The following is a 16,958-nucleotide window of genomic DNA, read 5'->3' on the forward strand; positions in this document are numbered from 1 at the left end:
ATACTCAGGCCATCTGGGCAGCATAATGTGATGGTGGCTTCAAATGGACAGAACTGGACACTTCCCCATACTCCGCACACAAGAAGCAGCGAAGCCACAACCTAGGGCATAACATTGCAGCTTCAGTCCCGGTTGGGACATCCCAAATTGAGTATGGGGAGGTGGAAAGCTCTGACATCGAGTCACATCAAGTGACTTAGGGCAACCCTGTAGAGTTTTCAAAGCAACGGATGTTGAGATGGTTTGCTAATGCCTGCCTCGGCATAACAGCAATGGACATCCATGGTGATCTCCCAGTCTCAAATAGCTTCCAAGATCTGGCTAGCCTCGGCCGCCCTGGGCAGGGAACCTTGCTTGCAGTTTGTTCCTCAGATATGAAGAACTTCAGTACATACTGCCACAGCCCAAAGGCAACATGGAATTAGTTCAAGAGCCACTCCCAATGCCAAAAGATATTGTGCCTTCAGTTTTTCTAGACACCACAAAAAGGGACTTATCCTCCCTGGCTTCTTGACCTTGATGATTCAGGCTAGCCTGAACTTGGAAACTAAGCAAGGCTGGCTCTGTTTAGATGGGAGACCCCCAAGAACGTCCAGGGTTGTTATGCAGGCGACGGTAAACCACCTCTGTTCCTGTCTTGTCTTGAAAACCCAATGGGTTTTCCTAAGTTGTATGTGACTTTCCAACATTTTCCTGGAGAGTGACATCTCAGTCTCGCTAGCTTGATTAGAAGTTACCAGACCTAGTTAGCAAGCAAGAAGTGCACTAATAGCAGCTGACATTAGACAACCAGATCTCACAGGTAGCTAAGCATATAGAGCAGCAAGAGGTTGAACAACCAAAAAAGCTGCTGTGGAAACTGTAGTGCACTGGAGGAGTAGGTTCTTAGATGCCAGTTTTCTCTCCCTGAAGGAGTCTCCAAGCGGCTTCCATTCGCCTTTCCTCTTCCCACCACAGACCCCCTGTGAGGTAGGTGAGGCTGAGAGAGCCCTGATATTCCTGCTTGCCCGTTTATCAGAACAGCTTTATCAGTGCTGTGGTGAACCCAAGGTCACCTGGCTGGCTGCATGTGGGGGAGCGGGGAATCAAACCCAGCTTGCCAGATTAGAAGTCCGCACTCCTAACTACTACACCAAGCTGGATCTAGCAACTAACAGCATCAGGACTATTACTAAATCGAGCAGTGCCAAGACAGAAGTGATGTACCTCCGCCTAAACACAGCATATATATTCAGTACACTGCATACAAACCGGCTCCAGGTTTTTTCTCCATAACTTTATCCCTGGAGCTGCAAAGCTATATTCTGCAATGAAAAACTAAACCCAGTCTAAATATAATTCCAGCACACTAGAGAAAATCTTTAGATGCCTTTACCAGAATCCACCCCATGGTCCTTCACATACACTAACATAAAATTCACAGGATACAGAACAGCAGAGTAAAGGAGAGGGCAAATCTTTCAGAGAAGTCTTCAAGCTGGAATTCTTTCATTTTATGACTGGTAACACTGACATGCTACAGAAAGCTACTCCTCTGTGAACTCTTTTTATTTAAAAAAAAAGACTCATTCAAGAATGTAAGTTTTAAGCAGACGCACACTACCTCCAATGTTTCAGCTCTTTTTATTCATGCAGAAAGGACTTGTCCATGCTGTCCAGAGTGTGTCTGCAGCAAAAGGTTGTTTAGGGACAACTTAGCAGAGGCTTACATTAAGGATCTTGCTCCCATCACTACTGACCACAGCCACTGACACGGCGACTCCATCAAACTGTAGGCTGATGCATGTTCTGCTGCCCCTGCGTGGTGACTCTGAAGACCCAACAGCAACACACCTGTATTTCTCAGATGCATGAGATTAATGTATACTGAGAAAAGGGGAGGTGTTGTAAGTGCTCTATTTGAATATGGTGGCATCCCTAATTCTTTGGGTATATGAAGCGTTTTAGACAGCCTTTGTCAGGCAGATCACTGCTTGGCATTGTATTACTGGGGGCAGCTTCCCTTTCAAGCTGGGACAGCTCCAAACAGCCACCGGATTTTGTGAGCCCCAAAAAAGCCAGTGTGGTGTAGCAACTGGACTGTCAGATGAGGACCTGAAAGACCCAAGTTCAGACTTCACATGGAAAGCTGCTGGGTGACCTTGGGCCAGTTACACACCATCAGTATAATTTACCTGAAAGGGTTGTTGTGAGGCCCTGTCTGGACTTTACTTACAGTCAACGGCCCGAGTGGGCCGCGGACTGGTTGCGCCCACCCCCACCTACTCGGTGCCGGCACTCTGGTGCAACAGACACCAGTGTGCCCCAGCTTACCTCCGCGAAAGGAGGTGGGTGGCCTGGGGGAGGTGGCTCTCTTGGGGGTGGGTGGGGAGAGATGGGGCTGGCTGCCACTTCCCCACACTCCCTCAAGCTCCGTCACCGCCTCTGCGGCCCTCGCCAGGGGTTGCCACCGAGGGGCGCTGTCCCTCTGTGGCTGGGACGCGAGGGAGCGCCCACTGCCTGTCACCTCCCCCTGACCCCTCAAGCTCCGCCACAGACCTCAGTGCCACTATGGGTGCTCACGGTGAGAGGCAAGGCCCCTCTTCCAGGTAGTGGGGATGGAGGGCGGACTGCCTGCTGCCTCTCCCCCTACCCCAGGCTTGCTAACGACGGGCTTGCAGGCTAGTTGATGATATAAAATAATAAGATACAAGGTTGAAAAGTGGAGCAAGTATCTTTCAAATATGTAAATATTTCCATTCTACTTATAACAGAGGTTTGATTTGTGTATTGTCACCTAAGAGATAGCAAGCTGGACATTCCAAGAAATGAACAATGCATATGGGGTGTTACTTGCCTTTGATATTTCACCTGATATTTTCTCCACTATACCGTTTTTACGTCCCCAACTATGAAAATGAATACAACATAAACATAGCAATGTCTCCATCTAGCATCTCTCCGTAAGGGAGACCTATAATTTTTATGATGAAAGCGTTCAAAGGAGCACTTGAAAGGATGACAGAGGGCTTGATCCAGTCAACTTTCTCACTCAACCTTGTCCAGTTCTGCAGCTCCACTACAATGGTTTCTTTTTTTAATGTAAAGGTCCCATGATCTTTAGCACTGCCTTTTTTTCTCCAGCAGAAAAGCTGGTTGGATCCAACCCAGAAAACACAGGCTGCTGACGTTGCACACACCTGCTGAAAGGTAGCATCAGTGATATTAACTCCATGTTTTATACATCAGAGATGTTTCTGACACAACACAGCAGTTAGACTGCATGGTTCTCTCGGACCTCAGTCGCCTGTTCCATTCTCAATTATTCTTGGCCACCTTGACAGTATTCAGACAAAAAAGGCAAGGTTTTCTAAGGTCAAGCAAAGCGGCTGTATGTAAATAGTGCTGCTATTTATATACAGCTCTGTAGATTGCCACAAGCTAAGACAGTTTTGGCCTCTTGCTTTGTGATAGATGGATTCTGGTACACTGAGCAAATGCAGAGTTAACCAACACTGCAGTGAGAGGAAAAGAGAATTAAAAAGGGACTGTAACGATATAGCAGCTTAGATAAACCAACTACTCAATGCCAAATAATTCTCAGCCTCCACAAACTGCCTTCTTCCAGTTACCTGTTTTACCTGTAGCTCATCTACCACGGCAGAACATTTCTACTTGCAATCACCTTTCTTTTCAACTTGGCAGGAAAAGCTGGTATTTTTGAAGCCTGGTTTTCCTCACCGCTAGGATAAACGTAGCCCAATAAAAGTACAGGTAATTCAAGGATCCATCCAGACAATAAAAAGAAGAGTGCAGCATAGCAAACAGAACCAGAATGGTTGTATGACCCAAATGCTTCATACACTATCTATGAACTCAGTTGGATTTCTGAATATTTACCAAATCCAATGCCCCCATTCACTACTCAGGGCTTGCTCCAAGCATGAACAGCATCTGGCTGTATACACTTTGATTTGTTCTGCACCTTGAAGTATGCTCATTAATTTCTTTGAAATATTTAACAAAATCTTTAGTATTATCTTCCTGTTGTCTTGAGATTCAGCACTGCAGGAAGATACCTTCAAATTATTCCACTTACCAAACAAGTATTCACCGATCTTGTAAGCTTGCATTCTGCAAGATGGCAGTGAGATGAGGTGGTTTAAACCAGGGGGAGGAGGAAGATATGGGAATGTTCACACCCTTTCTAACCTTTTCTCATCACAAAACACAAAGGTGGTGTGGTTAGGAATAATAACCTTTCTCCGTCACAGGCGATGTGTGATGCCTGGTCTATAAGGAATGATCCCCCCCCCCAGGATTTCTTCAGCAGGCCCAACAAAATATGGAACTGATATGTGTGAAGGCAAAACTGTTGCCCTGAAGAGCTCGCTTCCTTCGGATTCTCTGTCCTCCACCCATCCCGGACAAAAGGGGGAGTGAGAATGCAGCTGCACAGGTCCTCACAGTGACTCCATGAAAAACATACATATGACCTGTGATCTCCCAGCTGCCCAGCCTCCAGATTGGGGGCCGGATCAGATTCAAGATTTTGGTTCTGACCTCAAAGCTCTAAAATCTCTGGGACTTTCATATCTATGGGACTGCCTTGTCCATTCTGGCCCCTGAGAAATGTTATGTTCTAGTGAACAAAATCTGTTTAGTATCCCCAGTCCAAAGGAAGTTAAATTAGCTTCAACCAGGGCTATGGTCTTCTTGGCACTGGCGGATCATTCTACTAGAGATCAGGGCCCTGAGGGACCTTGCACAGTTCCACAGGGCCCACAAGGCAGAACTGTTTTGCCAGGCTGATGGTTGAGGTCTAGAAGCAATTTTACAGTTTCCTGGCCTCCCTGTCTAAACCCCATCCAACTAAATTCCATTGGAGCAGATATTTTATGACTCCTCCCTTTCTTTTTAGATTCCTCATGTATTTTTAATCCTTCTGTAAGTCTCCCTGAGCCTCTGGGGAAGGGTGGGGTATAAATGCAAAAAATAAATACATCTTATTTGGAATTCAGAATTTTGCAAAAAAAAATTTTTTTTAAGTTGAAAAAACACCTAAAACCAAGAACTTATGTTACTGGGTCCACAAGGATCAAACATTCCCGATTTTTAGCCACCAGAAACATCACCAGGTTTGGCCTTTGGATTTCTGATTTGACCTTGTATCGTTGGCTCTGAGCATTTTGTTCACAATTAGCAGCAAGGAAAAGCATTTCTGAACTGTGGCTCCATCCTAGTTTCTTTTGGTGTTGCCCAACTTTCTCACTTCTGCCTCCACATACAGCCCGAAATGCTGCTCCAGATGATGAGGAAGAGTTAAGAAAAGTCAGAGGTCTACAGTGGAAGGGGGAAGCAAAGTATTGCCATAGCGGTCTCCATGGGCTCCAAGCCATTAAATCCAATCTTGCAACCCCCTCAACAAAACTTATTGGCCCATTATGCACGGGGGGAATAGCGCGCATTCGGGATGGAATGGTGGCGACTAAAATCACCGATAACACACGGTGCTGGCTGCAACCAGCCGCAGATTTGGTGCATGCCGCCGAAAAAGCCGTGTTAACGAAACGTGGAGGAAAGCGCAGCTTCTGGGTGATCGGGGCGCAACCAGAAGCGGTGCCGGGGTCGCCGCATGCATAATCGGTTACTCTGGGTTTTGCCGCCGTTGCGTCCCATCCCGTCCCGTCCCATGCATAAGCAGTTTGCTTCGCTTCTTCCCCCTCCGCGTTTTCCATGTGACCCGAAATCGCCGTTTCAGCAGCCATGCATAATGGGCCATTAGGGAGCAAAATATCTGCTGGTGATCAGGCAGGCAGGGTCATTAATTTCAGTTACCTAGGCCTTCACTGTTATCGCTTCGTCACCCAAAGACAAATCATAATAGTCACAGATGACCAACAATCCTAGAGTAAATCTATACTCTTGCCTCCCAATCTTTTGTGGATCAACAACGGAATTTAAAGAATTAGATGCAAGTCTCTTTCAATGTTTATGATGGCTACATAGCAACCAACAAAGCCAGGCCCCCAAAAGCAACTCTGAGAAGACAAACCAGGAAGAGGCAGGAAGGGTAGTGAGGGACAAAACACAAACAAATGCAGTCACACATAGACTTCATTTCAGTTTGGAAGAATCATTGAGGGGCTTTGTGAAAACGTTCATATAAAAGGTAAGTTTTGAAAAGTTTCATTGAGAAAGCTATCCAGACTCCAGAAACCAAAGCATCACAGAATGCTGAACAGAAACCAATAAGCAAGTTATTCCTGTGATGATCGCAATTCAACATCCCATTCAGTTTAACATCACAATTTGAACATCACAGGACTGATATCCTTCCCCAAGCAGAGAAGATGGTAAAGGAAACTATATAGTTACTGTAAGATGCTGGCTTCAAATGTGTCTCAATTTTAAAAAGAAAAGGCAAACACAACCCAAATTTTTAGTTTCATTTTCTACTCAAGAATAATCATATTACTTCTTATTACTGTATTTAATATGTTTAGAGTAGGTGGCTTATGCTAATTACCAAAGCAGCATAATGGGGTCCCCTTCACAGTTTTGACATATCTGGAGGACTTCCCAGAAAGATATAACTTGGTAAGGCTAAGAGACAAAGCAAGTGCCAGGAAGTATTGAATGCTGAAAGCACCTGAGAGTCCGTTAAGGTGGATGGGCAGAGGGGAAACCGGCCCTCATAGGCCCTTGAAAGCTTATGGAATCCTGGATGAGACGATTCTGCAGAGAGGGACTTACAAACCATTTATTGCCCACCAACCCCAAATTCTCCTGGGGTCTCCAGCTTGTTTTCTTAACAGTCGTTAATGGCACTTCATGATCAAGTGTTTGTCTCAGGCCTACCTACAGAAAAGACTCCAGTCTCTTAGGAAGATCCCCTTACAGTTGAAAAAACTACAAACAAGACATACTGATCCAAATAACTGCCTGATTTGGACTAAGAGCCAGTTTCATGTAGTGGTTAAGAATGGCAGTTTCTAATCCAGCTAGGTTTGATTCCCTTCTCCCCCACATGCAGCCAGCTGGGTGACTTGGGCTTGTCACAGCTCTGATAAGAGCTGTTCTGATTGAGCAGTCCTGTCAGAGCTCTCTCAGCTTCACCTATCTCATAGGGTGTCTGTTGTGGGGAAAGGGAAGGTGATTGTAAGCCCCTTTGAGACTCTTAGTAGAGAAAAGCCGGATATCAAAACCAACTCTTGTTCTAAGCATGCTCAATGTCCACAGAATAAGAGTTTATGATATCCAGGGAAAGGAAGATTTGTTCAGCTGGAAAAATCAACATATCTACTCCCAACTTCCTCATGAGTCTCCAATTCTCCAAAGGTTAGAACTAGTTTAGTATAGCCTGAAATTCAACAATTGCTTATTATTTCAAACTGCAGCCTAGTAAGCAAGGATTTAAAAATATTCTTTCAGCTCTTTCCTGGCGTACTGTAGACATCCTGCTCAACATTTGGAACATGGTGACTAAGGAGAAGATATACAAAAAGGCTAAACCAGTGAGCTATTTTAGGGTTACAGATTAAAAGCAGAAAGTCTTGGAAAGGTTTTACAAAAAAAATTTTTTTTCTTTTCAAATCTAGCTATTCCTGTAGTGAAGCTGCTCTGTGGAACAAGCATGAATAAGGACCACAAGACATCCTCTGAGGTCTAATCTGTATATGGCAGAACGAGCAGAGAAGTCAGAAGAAATACAAGGAGCATCTTCTTTTAAGTCTGTCTCCATCTCAAAGCCTGAAAGCAAACCATACCTCACACAGGACTTCTAGAAGAGGGGAATCTCAGACTTTGTGACCAACTCTGATGAGTCACCAAAATTTCCTCCTGCATAGATAGATGTTCATTGTCCTTCAGCAGCAGGGGACATATGAGAGGCACTGGGATGGCAGCAAGGGTTCAAGCAACAATGGGACACCGCAGCTAGGAAAATGGACAAGGAGAGGGCAAGCAACATACCCTCAGAGGACCTTTGAGAAGACTGGAACACTCCATGCTGTGTATAAAGCAAGGCAAACATAGGAAACAGCTGCAGTCTTATGAGGGATCCCTGTATGACCTTGAGCCCCCCACTGTACAGAGGTGCAAAGTTGGCAAGCCCTCCTGAGTCTTACATATTAAAAACCAGTCAATTCTTTATCAGCTATTCAAAGACACACGCATGTATGTATGTCCCTCTGGATATGTTCTTCAACGATGACCTTCACAACACTATACTGAGGGAACAGCACTCCACCCCAAAGAGGCCTTTGATCTCTACTGAAGTAAAAGCACCTCAATCACCAATTTGTCTATCTGGGTCTGCACTGTCTTTTGCTCCCCAGGGTATGAGAGAGAAAGGCTTTTCCCAGCATGTGCTAACCCATGATTCTTTAACCAGAGACTGAACTTGGGGCTTTCTGTGCACAAAGCAAGAGCTTTCCCACTAAGCCTCAGCTTTTTGGTTTGTGAGCTTCTCCTCCACTAAGCAAGCCCCCCCCCCCCCCCCCCGCTGTAAAAGCCTTAAGGATCAGTGACAGTCATTCTCCCTCACACATTTTTTTCAGACCTGTAACCACCCATTACCAAATGGCCCTTTCTCCTAGAATCACAAAAAGTGTTTGTGCCAGCATGTTTAGACCCACATTAAGTGGGAGAAAAGCAGGATATACTAAACATTTTAAACACAAATTATCTAAACTGACAACCTCCCCGTTGCTCTCCATCCTCACAGCAAACCCCTTCTAGCAACACCTACTTTGGGAAGAAAATAGTGGGGTAGATCTGGCCATCCTCTAACTTAACATGGAAGAACGTTCCTTGGATTGGAGGCAAGATTCAAGCTTGTGCCAAGGTATGAACAAATAAACTTTATTTATGATACATCCCAGCAGCTGACCACCAGTACCCACGTTTTCTAAAAGATTCAACTAGTACTCTTGTTTCTGCTTCAACAATTGCTGACACCCCTCCCCACTTGCCCTTCACGATTCCTCTCACCTTTCCCATCACATCCACTAATTTCAAACTTTCACCCAAGCAGACTAAAACAGGGGTCACCTTCTTTTGCTCTCCTAGGGCCACTGAACACGTACAATTCAAACCCATTTCACTCCCTCTCCCCAAATCTGAAGAAGCCACCATAACCAGACTACTCCTCTGGCGCAGGACGACCCTCCTTACTGTATTCTGCAGAGCTCAGACTGCTAGTGCAAGGTCCCAGCCTTGGTTAGCCCTTGGGGGGGAAGACCACCATGGCAGGCCAGAGTTGTTGCAACACAGAGGCATGCATGCAGTTAGCTGGGTGACCTTGAGCTAGTCACAGTCCTGGCAGAGCTGTTCTCACAGAGTAGTTCTCTTATAACTCTCAGTCTCACCTGCCTCTTAGGGTGTCTGTCACGGGGAGAGAAAGTGAAGGTGATTGTAAGCTCCTTTGGGGCTTCTGGTAGAGAAAAGTAAGGTATACAAACCAACTCTTCTTTGAGAGTCTGCATGGTGTGTAGGCTAAGAGTAGTGGCCTCTAATCTGGAGAGCTGGGCTTGATTCCCCACTTCTCCTCCACTCAGCTGGGTGACCTTGGGCGAGTCACAGTCCTACTAGAGCTGTTCTCACAGAGAAGTTCTCTTAGAGCTCTCTCAGCCACACCTACCTCACAGGGTATCTTTTGTGGGGGAGAGGAAGGGAAGGTGATTGTAAACTGCTTCAGGATTCCTTTGGGTAGTGAGAAGTGGGGCATAAACAGAAGCCAACTTTGCTTGGAGCTCCCGCACGGCGCAGTGGTTTGGAGCGGGGGCGGCTGCGGATTCCCCCCCCCTCCACACGCAGCCAGCTGGGTGACCTTGGGCCGGTCCCAGTCCTGCTAGAGCTATTCTCACGGAGCAGTTCTGCCAGAGCTCTCTCCTGCTGTGGGGAGAGGAAGGCGGTGGTAAGCCAATTCGAGCCTCCTCCTCCTCCTCCTCCTCGCGGGGGAAAGCGGGGCTCCCCTTCCTGCTCCCACGCGGGGCCTGCCCCCTCCCCCTCCCCCTCCCCCTCCCCCCCCGCAGCGCCCACGTGACCCCCGCCCCTCCCCTCAGCGTCGTCTCTCTCACCCGATCTCGTCGGCGCCCCCCACGCTGTTCATGGCCGCGGCGGGGCCGGGGCTGGGCCCGGTCGGCTGCCCGTGCGCTTCCTCCAGCGGCCTCCTTCCTTCCTTCCTCCCTCCCTTCCTTCCTTCCCGGCTTGCTCCCTCCGGCCTCGGGACTCTTCTTCCTCCTCCTCCTCCTCCTCGCCGCCGCCGCCGCCGCCTCCTTTACCTCACACAGAGGGCCCGGCGACAGGCAGCGGGCGTCGCGCGCATGCGCACGCGCGCCTGCCCTTCACCGCCTATCCCGGCTGCGTCGGCCGCTGTTGCCAACGGCCGCTTCCACTGGCCGGCTGCGCGCGCAGCGCCTCCCGACTACCCCGCCGTTCTTCGCCCCGACCCTTTCTAGAAACGTCATCGCACGCTACGGGGTTTCCGGAAGGGGAAGAGGAACGGCTCTCGCCTCGGAAGTCTTGCCTTTGATGGGAAATGTAGTCTCGGTTTCGCGGAGAAGGAGGAGAGCAAGTGTGCGCCTGCGCGTTAACTCCCGTGGCGCGCGTTCTCCCGGGAGACGTAGTTTATTTTGGTAAGAGCGGCCGCCAAGTATTGGCAGTCGGCGCACGCTGGAAAATGCACTTAGAATTGGATCTCCCTCTTCACACCGCAAGAGCACGTGGAAAGTGCGCTGTTCACCGTCTGCGGAGCGAGCAGGCAGGAGCCCTTCCTCAAGGACTTTCTCCTTTTTGGCATTTCAAGAAGCCGTTTAACCCCCCCACGACCCCCCCACGTTCATTCCTAAACCTGCCCGTGGAAAACGCCCCCCCCCCTGTGGTGTCCTGCTGTGCAAGACACGCGCAAAGGATTCTGTGTGGCGGGAAAGGCTGGCTTTCGACACACAAGTAATTCATCTTCATACTTTAAAGGGGGTTTTGTGGTATCACTGACAGATTTATTGCAGCATAGAAAATTATTTAGTCAATAATTGCTTAGAAAAGGATTTTACAATTGATTTAACTGTGCTAAGCTCACCTTGGTTTTGGTATAAGAGGTTTCACAACAGTCACCCTGTGAGGGAGGGGAGGCTGAGAGAGCCCTGAGATTACTGGAGAAGAAGAAGAAGAAGAAGAGTTGGTTCTTAGATGCTGCCTGTCTCTCCCCGAAGGAGTCTCAAAGTGCCTTCCAATCGCCTTCCCTTCCTCTCCCCACAACAGACACCCTGTGAGGGAGGGGAGTCTGAGAGAGCCCTGAGATTACTGGAGAAGAAGAAGAAGAAGAAGAAGAAGAAGAGTTGGTTCTTAGATGCTGCCTGTCTCTCCCCGAAGGAGTCTCAAAGTGCCTTCCAATCGCCTTCCCTTCCTCTCCCCACAACAGACACCCTGTGAGGGAGGGGAGTCTGAGAGAGCCCTGAGATTACTGCAGAAGAAGAAGAGTTGGTTCTTAGATGCTGCCTGTCTCTCCCCGAAGGAGTCTCAAAGTGCCTTCCAATCGCCTTCCCTTCCTCTCCCCACAACAACCCTGTGAGGGAGGGGAGTCTGAGAGAGCCCTGAGATTACTGGAGAAGAAGAAGAAGAAGAAGAAGAAGAAGAAGAAGAAGAAGAGTTGGTTCTTAGATGCTGCCTGTCTCTCCCCGAAGGAGTCTCAAAGTGCCTTCCAATCGCCTTCCCTTCCTCTCCCCACAACAGACACCCTGTGAGGGAGGGGAGTCTGAGAGAGCCCTGAGATTACTGGAGAAGAAGAAGAAGAAGAAGAGTTGGTTCTTAGATGCTGCCTGTCTCTCCCCGAAGGAGTCTCAAAGTGCCTTCCAATCGCCTTCCCTTCCTCTCCCCACAACAGACACCCTGTGAGGGAGGGGAGTCTGAGAGAGCCCTGAGATTACTGCAGAAGAAGAAGAGTTGGTTCTTAGATGCTGCCTGTCTCTCCCCGAAGGAGTCTCAAAGTGCCTTCCAATCGCCTTCCCTTCCTCTCCCCACAACAGACACCCTGTGAGGGAGGGGAGGCTGAGAGAGCCCTGAGATTACTGCAGAAGAAGAAGAGTTGGTTCTTAGATGCTGCCTGTCTCTCCCCGAAGGAGTCTCAAAGTGCCTTCCAATCGCCTTCCCTTCCTCTCCCCACAACAGACACCCTGTGAGGGAGGGGAGGCTGAGAGAGCCCTGAGATTACTGCAGAAGAAGAAGAGTTGGTTCTTAGATGCTGCCTGTCTCTCCCCGAAGGAGTCTCAAAGTGCCTTCCAATCGCCTTCCCTTCCTCTCCCCACAACAGACACCCTGTGAGGGAGGGGAGTCTGAGAGAGCCCTGAGATTACTGGAGAAGAAGAAGAAGAAGAAGAAGAAGAGTTGGTTCTTAGATGCTGCCTGTCTCTCCCCGAAGGAGTCTCAAAGTGCCTTCCAATCGCCTTCCCTTCCTCTCCCCACAACAGACACCCTGTGAGGGAGGGGAGTCTGAGAGAGCCCTGAGATTACTGGAGAAGAAGAAGAAGAAGAAGAGTTGGTTCTTAGATGCTGCCTGTCTCTCCCCGAAGGAGTCTCAAAGTGCCTTCCAATCGCCTTCCCTTCCTCTCCCCACAACAGACACCCTGTGAGGGAGGGGAGTCTGAGGGAGCCCTGAGATTACTGGAGAAGAAGAAGAAGAAGAAGAAGAAGAAGAAGAAGAAGAAGAAGAAGAAGAAGAAGAAGAAGAAGAAGAAGAAGAAGAAGAAGAGTTGGTTCTTAGATGCTGCCTGTCTCTCCCCGAAGGAGTCTCAAAGTGGCTTCCAATCGCCTTCCCTTCCTCTCCCCACAACAGACACCCTGTGAGGGAGGGGAGTCTGAGAGAGCCCTGAGATTACTGGAGAAGAAGAAGAAGAAGAAGAGTTGGTTCTTAGATGCTGCCTGTCTCTCCCCGAAGGAGTCTCAAAGTGCCTTCCAATCGCCTTCCCTTGCTCTCCCCACAACAGACACCCTGTGAGGGAGGGGAGGCTGAGAGAGCCCTGAGATTACTGGAGAAGAAGAAGAAGAAGAAGAAGAAGAAGAAGAAGAAGAAGAAGAAGAAGAGTTGGTTCTTAGATGCTGCCTGTCTCTCCCCGAAGGAGTCTCAAAGTGGCTTCCAATCGCCTTCCCTTCCTCTCCCCACAACAGACACCCTGTGAGGGAGGGGAGTCTGAGAGAGCCCTGAGATTACTGGAGAAGAAGAAGAAGAAGAAGAAGAAGAAGAAGAAGAAGAAGAAGAAGAAGAAGAAGAAGAAGAAGAAGAAGAAGAAGAAGAAGAAGAGTTGGTTCTTAGATGCTGCCTGTCTCTCCCCGAAGGAGTCTCAAAGTGCCTTCCAATCGCCTTCCCTTCCTCTCCCCACAACAGACACCCTGTGAGGGAGGGGAGGCTGAGAGAGCCCTGAGATTACTGGAGAAGAAGAAGAAGAAGAAGAAGAAGAAGAGTTGGTTCTTAGATGCTGCCTGTCTCTCCCCGAAGGAGTCTCAAAGTGGCTTCCAATCGCCTTCCCTTCCTCTCCCCACAACAGACACCCTGTGAGGGAGGGGAGTCTGAGAGAGCCCTGAGATTACTGGAGGAGAAGAAGAAGAAGAAGAAGAAGAAGAAGAAGAAGAGTTGGTTCTTAGATGCTGCCTGTCTCTCCCCGAAGGAGTCTCAAAGTGGCTTCCAATCGCCTTCCCTTCCTCTCCCCACAACAGACACCCTGTGAGGGAGGGGAGGCTGAGAGAGCCCTGAGATTACTGGAGAAGAAGAAGAAGAAGAGTTGGTTCTTAGATGCTGCCTGTCTCTCCCCGAAGGAGTCTCAAAGTGCCTTCCAATCGCCTTCCCTTCCTCTCCCCACAACAGACACCCTGTGAGGGAGGGGAGGCTGAGAGAGCCCTGAGATTACTGGAGAAGAAGAAGAAGAAGAAGAGTTGGTTCTTAAATGCTGCCTGTCTCTCCCCGAAGAAGTCTCAAAGTGGCTTCCAATCGCCTTCCCTTCCTCTCCCCACAACAGACACCCTGTGAGGGAGGGGAGTCTGAGAGAGCCCTGAGATTACTGGAGAAGAAGAAGAAGAAGAAGAGTTGGTTCTTAGATGCTGCCTGTCTCTCCCCGAAGGAGTCTCAAAGTGGCTTCCAATCGCCTTCCCTTGCTCTCCCCACAACAGACACCCTGTGAGGGAGGGGAGGCTGAGAGAGCCCTGAGATTACTGGAGAAGAAGAGTTGGTTCTTAGATGCTGCTCTACCCAGAGGAGTCTCAAAGTGGCTTCCAATCGCCTTCCCTTCCTCTCCCCACAACAGACACCCTGTGAGGAAGGGGAGGCTGAGAGAGCCCTGAGATTACTGGAGAAGAAGAAGAAGTGTTGGTTCTTAGATGCTGCCTGTCTCTCCCTGAAGGAGTCTCAAAGTGGCTTCCAATCGCCTTCCCTTCCTCTCCCCACAACAGACACCCTGTGAGGGAGGGGAGGCTGAGAGAGCCCTGAGATTACTGGAGAAGAAGAAGAAGAGTTGGTTCTTAGATGCTGCCTGTCTCTCCCCGAAGGAGTCTCAAAGTGGCTTCCAATCGCCTTCCCTTCCTCTCCCCACAACAGACACCCTGTGAGGGAGGGGAGGCTGAGAGAGCACTGAGATTACTGGAGAAGAAGGAAGAAGGAAGAAGAAGACTTGGTTCTTAGATGCCGCTTTCTCTACTCGAAGGAGGCTCAAAGCGGCTTCCAGTCGCCTTCCCTTCCTCTCCCCACAACAGACACCCTGTGAGGGAGGGGAGGCTGACAGAGCCCTGAGATTACTGGAGAAGAAGAAGAAGAAGAAGAGTTGGTTCTTAGATGCTGCCTGTCTCTCCCCGAAGGAGTCTTAAAGTGGCTTACAGTCGCCTTCCCTTTCCCCACAACAGACACCCTGTGAGGGAGGGAAGGCTGAGAGAGCCCTGAGATTACTGTTGAAGAAGAAGAAGGGTTGGTTCTTAGATGCTGCCTGTCTCTCCCCGAAGGAGTCTCAAAGTGGCTTCCAATCGCCTTCCCTTCCTCTCCCCACAACAGACACCCTGTGAGGGAGGGGAGGCTGAGAGAGCCCTGAGATTACTGGAGAAGAAGAAGAAGAGTTGGTTCTTAGATGCTGCCTGTCTCTCCCCGAAGGAGTCTCAAAGTGGCTTCCAATCGCCTTCCCTTCCTCTCCCCACAACAGACACCCTGTGAGGGAGGGGAGGCTGAGAGAGCCCTGAGATTACTGGAGAAGAAGAGTTGGTTCTTAGATGCTGCTCTACCCAGAGGAGTCTCAAAGTGGCTTATATTCTCCTTCCCTTTCTTCTCCCTAAAACAGACACCTTGTATGGGAGGTGAAACTGAGAGAGCCTTGATATTACTGAAGAAGAAGAGTTGGTTCTTATATGCCGCTTTTCTCTACCCAAAGGAGGCTCAAAGCGGCTTACAGTCACCTTCCCATTCCTCTCCCCACAACAGACACCCTGTGAGGTGGGTGAGGCTGAGAGAGCCCTGATATTGCTGCTCGGTAAGAACAGCTTTATCAGTGCCGTGGCGAGCCCAAGGTCACCCTGCATGTGGGGGAGCGCGGAATCAAACCCAACAAGTACATACTGGTATTTTTTGTGTTCCGGAATATATGACCAGTGAGGCAGAGAAAATTTATCTCCACTTATTTACTCTTTTGTTTTAAGGATCCAAAGGAGCTTAACATTCTCTTCTCCCTTCTCATAGAATCATTGAGTTGGAAGGAACCACATGGGTCATCTAGTCCAACCCCCCTGCACTGTGCAGGGCACTCACATCCCTATTGCTCATCCATTGTAACCTGCCACCCCCTTGAGACTTCACAGAATCTGTCCGTCAGATGGCTATCCAGCCTCTGTTTAAACATTTCCAAAGATGGAGGATCCACCACCTCCCGAGTAAGCCTGTCCCACTAAGAAACTGCTCTGTCAGGAACTTCCTGGTGTTAAGACTGAATTTTTTAAAAATTAATTTCATTCCATTGGTTCTTGTCCATTTCTCTGGGCCAAGAGAGAAAAACTCTGCTCCATCCTCCATATGGCAGCCTTTTAAATACTTGAAAATGGTTATCAAATCCCCTCTCAGTTGTCTGTTGTCCATGCTAAACAGACCAAGGTCCCCCAACCTTTCCTCACACGTCTTGGTCTCCAAGCCTCTTTGTTGCCCTCCTCTGGACACGCTCCAGTTTATCAACATCCCTCTCCAACTGTGGTTGTTCTATGTTCAGAACAATCCTGTGAGGGTGGCTATGCTGAGTAGACTGGAACCTGGGTTTCTCGACTCCTTATGTAGTCTGACACTTTAGCATTACACCACTGTCGCCTCTACATCATGCTGCATTTTATAAGCCTTCCTATTTCAGCAGCAGACGCAGCCTACCTTGGCTTTCAGAAGCCAGACTGTGCTTCCCAAAATCCCTTCCTATTCAGCCTCTTCAGAGATTCAGGAACCAGGGGGCATTAGGTGGTGGGGCTCAAGGCTGCCAGCTCCAGTGTCTGCATGCCAGGGAGCCACAGCCTCCCCATCCAAGGAAGACTGCCTTTGAACACGGAGCTTCTATTTAGCCATCATGATTTAGGCTGACTGATATCTCTTATACGAAATTGTCTAATTGCCTTTCAGTGCCCTCCCAGAACCAACTCTTCTTCTTCCTCCTCTTCCTCTTCCTCTTCTTCTTCTTCCTCCTCCTCTCCTTCTCCCAGAATCCCATTGTCACGAGGCCCACAATTTCATCGCAGACTATGTGAAGAAGCTCTGCTTTATGCTTGTATTAAGTCTATAGTACCTGCCATTTTCTTTGCAAGGCCAGACGTTCTGGTCCAGGGGTCCCCAACCTTTCTCATCCTGCAGGGACCTTTGGATGGTTGCAACACAAAATGGCCACCAGGGAAGGTGGAGCCACATACGCCATGGAGCCCGTGAGCACCATGTTGAAGGCCCCTGTTCTTGGGGTTATCACTGTCCTCTTTCTAGAGGA

General features: G+C 48.9%; 1 protein-coding gene across 3 annotated transcripts in view; it reads right to left on the bottom strand.

Annotated features, from left to right (window-relative positions):
• The window catches only part of DAZAP1 (DAZ associated protein 1), a 46,032-nt gene extending 35,602 nt beyond the window's left edge, over nucleotides 1–10,430 (bottom strand). The window contains exon 1 of one of the 3 annotated variants that reach the window (XM_077331428.1): nucleotides 10,062–10,427. In XM_077331428.1, coding sequence (XP_077187543.1) covers nucleotides 10,062–10,093 — 32 coding nt within the window. In that variant the 5' untranslated portion in view covers nucleotides 10,094–10,427. Of the gene's footprint in view, nucleotides 1–10,061 lie in introns of all 3 variants that reach the window. The other 2 variants (XM_077331429.1, XM_077331430.1) reach the window with 2 other exon arrangements.
• Nucleotides 10,431–16,958: the final 6,528 nt, after the last annotated feature.

The sequence above is a fragment of the Paroedura picta genome, chromosome 4 (genome assembly GCF_049243985.1).
Source record: "Paroedura picta isolate Pp20150507F chromosome 4, Ppicta_v3.0, whole genome shotgun sequence".
Classification (NCBI taxonomy): domain Eukaryota; kingdom Metazoa; phylum Chordata; class Lepidosauria; order Squamata; family Gekkonidae; genus Paroedura; species Paroedura picta.